Source organism: Coregonus clupeaformis, unplaced genomic scaffold (genome assembly GCF_020615455.1).
Source record: "Coregonus clupeaformis isolate EN_2021a unplaced genomic scaffold, ASM2061545v1 scaf0720, whole genome shotgun sequence".
Taxonomy (NCBI): Eukaryota; Metazoa; Chordata; class Actinopteri; order Salmoniformes; family Salmonidae; genus Coregonus; species Coregonus clupeaformis.
This window is the reverse complement of record NW_025534175.1, coordinates 214,920-222,709: the sequence shown is the minus strand read 5'-3', so window position 1 is coordinate 222,709 and position 7,790 is coordinate 214,920. Positions and strand designations below refer to the sequence as shown.

General features: G+C 42.2%; 1 protein-coding gene across 1 annotated transcript in view; it reads right to left on the bottom strand.

Moving 5' to 3' along the window:
• Nucleotides 1-1,812: 1,812 nt before the first annotated feature.
• The window catches only part of LOC121543913 (cytidine monophosphate-N-acetylneuraminic acid hydroxylase-like), a 28,906-nt gene continuing 22,928 nt past the window's right edge, over nucleotides 1,813-7,790 (bottom strand). The window contains exons 11-12 of the mRNA XM_045216480.1: nucleotides 3,005-3,179; nucleotides 1,813-1,992 (exon numbers count right to left, since the gene is read on the bottom strand). Coding sequence (XP_045072415.1) covers nucleotides 1,813-1,992; nucleotides 3,005-3,179 — 355 coding nt within the window. The remainder of the gene's footprint in view (nucleotides 1,993-3,004; nucleotides 3,180-7,790) is intronic.

The following is a 7,790-nucleotide window of genomic DNA, read 5'->3' as shown; positions in this document are numbered from 1 at the left end:
ACAACGTCACCTGCGACAATTTCTTCACCTCATACGAGCTCGCGCGCCAGCTCCTGACCAGGAACGTCACCGTGGTCGGCACAGTCAGAAAGAACAAGCCAGAGCTCCCGCAGGCGCTGCTCGCCTCAAAGGACAGGCTCCTCTTCTCCTCCAAGTTCGCCTTCACGTCCACCACCGCTCTAGTGTCCTACCTGGCAAAGAAAAACAAGAACGTCTTACTCCTGAGCACGCTGCACACCGAGGCTCACGTTAGCCGTCGCCAGGACAAGAAGCCGGCCATCGTCCTAGACTACAACAGCAACAAGGGAGGTGTGGACAACCTAGACAAGGTGATTGGAACCTACAGCTGCAGGAGGATGACCGCGCGCTGGCCCCTGGTCATCTTCCACAACATCCTTGACGTGTCCTCTTACAACGCTTTTGTCATATGGCGAGAGCTCAACCCCACTTGGATGCCTGGCAAGAGAAACAAGAGGAGGGTGTTCCTCGAGCAGCTGGGAAAGGCACTAGTGACTCCGTTCATACAAAGAAGGGCCCGTCTCCCTCGCACCGAAGCCTCTGCGGCGCTCGTCAAAGCTGTTCAGAGGGCTACGTATCGTGATCAGCCCCGGCGGGATCACGCCCCCGCAGCACCGGACCACGCAGCACCACCGGCCCAAGCACCCAACCCCGCACAACCCAGTAAGAGGAAGAGGTGTCAGGTCTGCCCCACAAAGAAGGACTGTAAAACACACACGGTGTGCACCAGGTGTAACAAATACATCTGCAAAGGCTGCTCGCACCCATACTGTCCCACATGTTCCAACTGGGCCTTTAGTGAGAGGGGGACAGTTCGACCCGGAGGGCACGGCGTGTGTACAGAATACCAGGACAACGGGAGGGTTATGGCAAGTCGTCCAGGTCCTGAGGCAGCAAAGCATCCCCAAACCATCACACTACCACCACCATGAGGTTCTTACTGTGGAATGCAGTGTTTGGTTTTCGCCAGGCATAATGGGACCCATGTCGTCCAAAAGGTTGACTCAAGTTTGCCAAAAAGCACCTGGAAGCACCTGGATGATCATCAAGACTCTTGGAAGCATGTTCTATGGACAGTTGAGTCAAAAGTATAACTTTTTGGACAACATGGGTCCATTATGCCTGGCGAATACCAAACACTGCATTCCACAGTAAGAACCTCATGGTGGTGGTCGTGTGATGGTTTGGGGATGCTTTGCTGGTTATTGCTATATTATATTATTATATATTATATACTGTATATTAGCGTTTTATTTTCCATTAATAAAAAATAAAATAAATTGTGTCGATCGTTGATAAAAGTAATTTTAATCCCACTTTGTAACACAACATAATGTGGAAAAAATCAAGGGGTGTGAATACTTTCTGAAGGCACTGTACTTATCAAGCCCTGCATTTAAGGCATTAGTGAGAACTGAGCCAGCAACAATGATCTTCAACTGAAAACAGCTTTGCATCTGCCAACAATAACATCAAACCCCTGAAGTTTTGCATAGTAGCCTGCCATCTCTGTGTCTCATACAGCATTCACCTCTTATGAGAATGACATGAGTCCAGGAAATGTTATTCTTATTGACATTTTACTCATTTATCCGACTCTCTTATCCAGAGCGACGTACAGGAGCAATTAGGGTTAAGTGCCTTTCTCAAGGGAACATAGTCAGCGCGGGGATTCGAACCAGCGACCTTTCGGTTACTGGCCCAGCGCTCTTTACCCGCTAGGCTACCTGCCGCCCTTATGACAGAGTTGTAACATGCTATGTTTTTTCCCCACAATGTTTGTATTGATCCTTCTCATAAGTGGAGTGCAGTGTACTTAATAGTATATAGGTGAGCAGGTAATGTAGCCATGCTCACCTCCTCATAAGGGTGCTCTCTGGCAGGCCTCTGAGTAGGGAAGGAGAGATCCATGAAGTCCACCAGATAGTTGTAGCCATTGACTATCGGATTGAAGTCCTCATCTGTCTCAATGACCTTAAATACATAATAAAAACAACAGTTAAGCTATGTTTTGTTGGAATTCAAACAATTTGCATTATTCACTAACCTGCAATTATGATAAACACCAGATAACAAGAATATAAATAACCAGAATAACCAGAATCAATAACCAGAATCTAAAGAATAACCAGAATCTAAAGAATAACCAGAATCTAAAGAATTACCAGAATCTAAAGAATTACCAGAATCTAAAGAATTACCAGAATCTAAAAAGAAAGTAGCATAAGCATGAGAATAATAGTAAAAGATCCTTCTAATTTCAACTCTCGAACCCACCAGATTTGGGTTAAAAATGTATTTAAATTTTTCAAATTGATTGAGCTTGCCTGGCGCAATGGAACCAGGGGTCATAGTCCAAGCTGACAAAATAAGATGCTCCAAGGGGCAGTTTCCTGGACACAGATTAAACCTAGTCCTGGAACAAAAAAAAATTCAGATAGAGATTCTCCATTTAGCTTTTTATTTATTTATCCAGGAATAAGCTTAATCTGTGTCCGTGAGAGCGTCCCTAAGTGTTTTAAACATTCCAAAGATCTACAGAGAGAGAGGAAGTGAGTGGAATGGGTCGCGTTCAGTCGGTACAAAACCAAGAAACGTTATAAAATGAAGATTGTCTATTAATAGATTGTCCAATAATAATGATAATTTTCGTTACATGTTTTTACTGCCTACTGAATGCGAGTCAGGAGTAACCAGGAGTGTATTCATAAGTCGCAGGCAGACAAAAAGTTTGGTCTAAACCGTTTACTCCAAACGGAAAACATTTTGCAACGAAAATGAGAGTTTCTATTGGATAAATTCCGGCTTCCGTTTGGTTCCAAGAGTAAACTGTAATCGGTTTCTGTTGCAAAAAAAACGTGTTTTTCAACAGACCAACCATTTTGCAACGGTCAGCGACTAATGAATCCACCCCAGGAGTCAGCTTGTAGATGTGCAGTAGAGCAGTAAGAGCTGTGAGGACTTTTATATGGACTACAATATTTACCCGAACAACCAGATTGTAGTTTTTAAACCCTGCCCAGGTGTAATAAAATTGGATCCAGCTTTTATGTCTAAATATCTCAGCGGTGATGGCCCTGTTCAGTTCATCCACGTACAAATCAAAGTCCCAACTGTCCTTATAGAGTTTTGTCCCGGTCGGAGGGTCGGTGATGGCTTCCCTGTGGTTATAATCAAGTCATACATGGTTTAAAGTGCATTTTACCTAGGTTACAACATTAACAATTAATGAAATAATGTAGGGAAAAAAAGGGAACGTAGAAAGAGAACATAATGGAAGACAATGTAGGGAAGTGAGGTAATAATGGTTGACAATGTAGGGAAGTGAGGTAATAATGGTAGACAATGTAGGGAAGTGGGGTAATAATGGTAGATAATGTAGGGAAGTGGGGTAATAATGGAAGACAATGTAGGGAAGTGAGGTAATAATGGTAGACAATGTAGGGAAGTGAGGTAATAATGGTAGACAATGTAGGGAAGTGAGGTAATAATGGTAGACAATGTAGGGAAGTGAGGTAATAATGGTTGACAATGTAGGGAAGTGAGGTAATAATGGTAGACAATGTAGGGAAGTGGGGTAATAATGGTAGATAATTTAGGGAAGTGGGGTAATAATGGAAGACAATGTAGGGAAGTGAGGTAATAATGGTAGACAATGTAGGGAAGTGAGGTAATAATGGTAGACAATGTAGGGAAGTGGGGTAATAATGGTAGACAATGTAGGGAAGTGAGGTAATAATGGTAGACAATGTAGGGAAGTGAAGTGACAATGTAGGGAAGTGAGGTAATAATGGAAGACAATGTAGGGAAGTGAGGTGACAATGTAGGGAAGTGAGGTAATAATGGAAGACAATGTAGGGAAGTGGGGTAATAATGGAAGATAATGTAGGGAAGTGAGGTAATAATGGTAGACAATGTAGGGAAGTGAGGTAATAATGGTAGATAATGTAGGGAAGTGAGGGAATAATGGTAGACAATGTAGGGAAGTGAAGTGATAATGTAGGGAAGTGAGGTAATAATGGAAGACAATGTAGGGAAGTGAGATGACAATGTAGGGAAGTGAGGTAATAATGGAAGACAATGTAGGGAAGTGGGGTAATAATGGAAGATAATGTAGGGAAGTGAGGTAATAATGGTAGACAATGTAGGGAAGTGAGGTAATAATGGTAGATAATGTAGGGAAGTGAGGTAATAATGGTAGACAATGTAGGGAAGAGAGGTAATAATGGCAGACACTATAGGGAAGTGAGGTAATAATGGTAAACAATGTAGGGAAGTGGGGTAATAATGGTAGACAATGTAGGGAAGTGAGGTAATAATGGTAGACAATGTAGGGAAGTGAGGTAATAATGGTAGACAATGTAGGGAAGTGAGGTAATAATGGCAGACACTATAGGGAAGTGAGGTAATAATGGTAAACAATGTAGGGAAGTGGGGTAATAATGGTAGACAATGTAGGGAAGTGGGGTAATAATGGTAGACAATGTAGGGAAGTGGGGTAATAATGGTAGACAATGTAGGGAAGTGAGGTAATAATGGTAGACAATGTAGGGAAGTGAGGTAATAATGGTAGACAATGTAGGGAAGTGAGGTAATAATGGTAGACAATGTAGGGAAGTGGGGTAATAATGGTAGACAATGTAGGGAAGTGAGGTAATAATGGTAGAAAATGTAGGGAAGTGGGGTAATAATGGTAGACAATGTAGGGAAGTGGGGTAATAATGGTAGACAATGTAGGGAAGTGAGGTAATAATGGTAGACAATGTAGGGAAGTGGGGAAATAATGGTAGACAATGTAGGGAAGTGGGGTAATAATGGTAGACAATGTAGGGAAGTGGGGAAATAATGGTAGACAATGTAGGGAAGTGAGGTAATAATGGTAGACAATGTAGGGAAGTGAGGTAATAATGGTAGATAATGTAGGGAAGTGGGGAAATAATGGTAGACAATGTAGGGAAATGAGGTAATAATGGTAGACAATGTAGGGAGTGGGGAAATAATGGTAGACAATGTAGGGAAGTGAGGTAATAATGGTAGACAATGTAGGGAAGTGGGGTAATAATGGTAGACAATGTAGGGAAGTGAGGTAATAATGGTAGAAAATGTAGGGAAGTGGGGTAATAATGGTAGACAATGTAGGGAAGTGGGGTAATAATGGTAGACAATGTAGGGAAGTGAGGTAATAATGGTAGACAATGTAGGGAAGTGGGGAAATAATGGTAGACAATGTAGGGAAGTGGGGTAATAATGGTAGACAATGTAGGGAAGTGGGGAAATAATGGTAGACAATGTAGGGAAGTGAGGTAATAATGGTAGATAATGTAGGGAAGTGGGGAAATAATGGTAGACAATGTAGGGAAGTGAGGTAATAATGGTAGACAATGTAGGGAGTGGGGAAATAATGGTAGACAATGTAGAGAAGTGAGATAATAATGGTAGACAATATAGGGAAGTGGGGTAAGATTGGTAGACAATGTAGGGAAGTGAGGTAATGATGGAAGACAATGTAGGGAAGTGAGGTGACAATGTAGGGAAGTGAGGTAATAATGGAAGACAATGTAGGGAATTGAGGTGACAAAGTAGGGAAGTGAGGTAATAATGGAAGACAATGTAGGGAAGTGGGGTAATAATGGAAGACAATGTAGGGAAGTGAGGTAATAATGGCAGACAATGTAGGGAAGTGAGGAAATAATGTTAGACAATGTAGGGAAGTGGGGTAATAATGGTAGACAATGTAGGGAAGTGGGGTAATAATGGTAGACAATGTAAGGAAGTGGGGTAATAATGGTAGACAATGTAGGGAAGTGGGGTAATAAAGGTAGACAATGTAGGGAAGTGAGGTAATAATGGTAGACAATGTAGGGAACTGAGGTAATAATGGTAGACAATGTAGGGAAGTGAGGTAATAATGGTAGACAATGTAGGGAACTGAGGTAATAATGGTAGACAATGTAGGGAAGTGGGGTAATAATGGCATTGACAACAGTAGGGAAGTGAGTTAATAATGGCATTGACAACAGTAGGGAAGTGAGGTAATAATGGCATTGACAACAGTAGGGAAGTGAGGTAATAATGGCATTGACAACAGTAGGGAAGTGGGGTAATAATGGCATTGACAACAGTAGGGAAGTGAGGTAATAACGGCATTGACAACAGTAGGGAAGTGGGGTAATAATGGCATTAACAACAGTAGGGAAGTGAGGTAATAATGGCATTGACAACAGTAGGGAAGTGGGGTAATAACGGCATTGACAACAGTAGGGAAGTGGGGTAATAATGGCATTGACAACAGTAGGGAAGTGGGGTAATAATGGCATTAACAACCGTAGGGAAGTGGGGTAATAATGGCATTGACAACAGTAGGGAAGTGGGGTAATAATGACATTAACAACAGTAGGGAAGTGGGGTAATAATGGCATTGACAACAGTAAGGAAGTGGGGTAATAATGGCATTGACAACAGTAGGGAAGTGGGGTAATAACGGCATTGACAACAGTAGGGAAGTGGGGTAATAATGGCATTGACAACAGTAGGGAAGTGAGGTAATAATGGCATTGACAACAGTAGGGAAGTGAGGTAATAATGGCATTGACAACAGTAGGGAAGTGAGGTAATAATGGCATTGACAACAGTAGGGAAGTGGGGTAATAATGGCATTAACAACAGTAGGGAAGTGGGGTAATAATGGCATTGACAACAGTAGGGAAGTGAGGTAATAATGGCATTGACAACAGTAGGGAAGTGGGGTAATAATGGCATTAACAACAGTAGGGAAGTGGGTTAATAATGGCATTGACAACAGTAGGGAAGTGGGTTAATAATGGCATTGACAACAGTAGGGAAGTGGGGTAATAACGGCATTAACAACAGTAGGGAAGTGGGGTTATAATGGCATTGACAACAGTAGGGAAGTGGGGTAATAATGTCATTGACAACAGTAGGGAAGTGAGGTAATAACAGCATTGACAACAGTAGGGAAGTGGGGTAATAATGGCATTAACAACAGTAGGGAAGTGAGGTAATAATGGCATTGACAACAGTAGGGAAGTGGGGTAATAACGGCATTGACAACAGTAGGGAAGTGGGGTAATAATGGCATTGACAACAGTAGGGAAGTGAGGTAATAACGGCATTGACAAAAGTAGGAAAGTTGGGTAATAATGGCATTAACAACAGTAGGGAAGTGGGTTAATAATGGCATTAACAACAGTAGGGAAGTGGGTTAATAATGGCATTGACAATAGTAGGGAAGTGGGGTAATAATGGCATTAACAACAGTAGGGAAGTGAGGTAATAATGGCATTGACAACAGTAGGGAAGTGGGGTAATAACGGCATTGACAACAGTAGGGAAGTGGGGTAATAATGGCATTAACAACAGTAGGGAAGTGGGGTAATAATGGCATTGACAACAGTAGGGAAGTGGGGTAATAACGGCATTGACAACAGTAGGGAAGTGGGGTAATAATGGCATTAACAACAGTAGGGAAGTGAGGTAATAATGGCATTGACAACAGTAGGGAAGTGGGGTAATAATGGCATTAACAACAGTAGGGAAGTGGGTTAATAATGGCATTGACAACAGTAGGGAAGTGGGGTAATAACGGTAGACAATGTAGGGAAGTGGGGTAATAATGGCATTGACAACAGTAGGGAAGTGGGGTAATAATGGCATTGACAACAGTAGGGAAGTGAGGTAATAATGGCATTGACAACAGTAGGGAAGTGGGGTAATAATGGTAGACAATGTAGGGAAGTGGGGTAATAATGGTA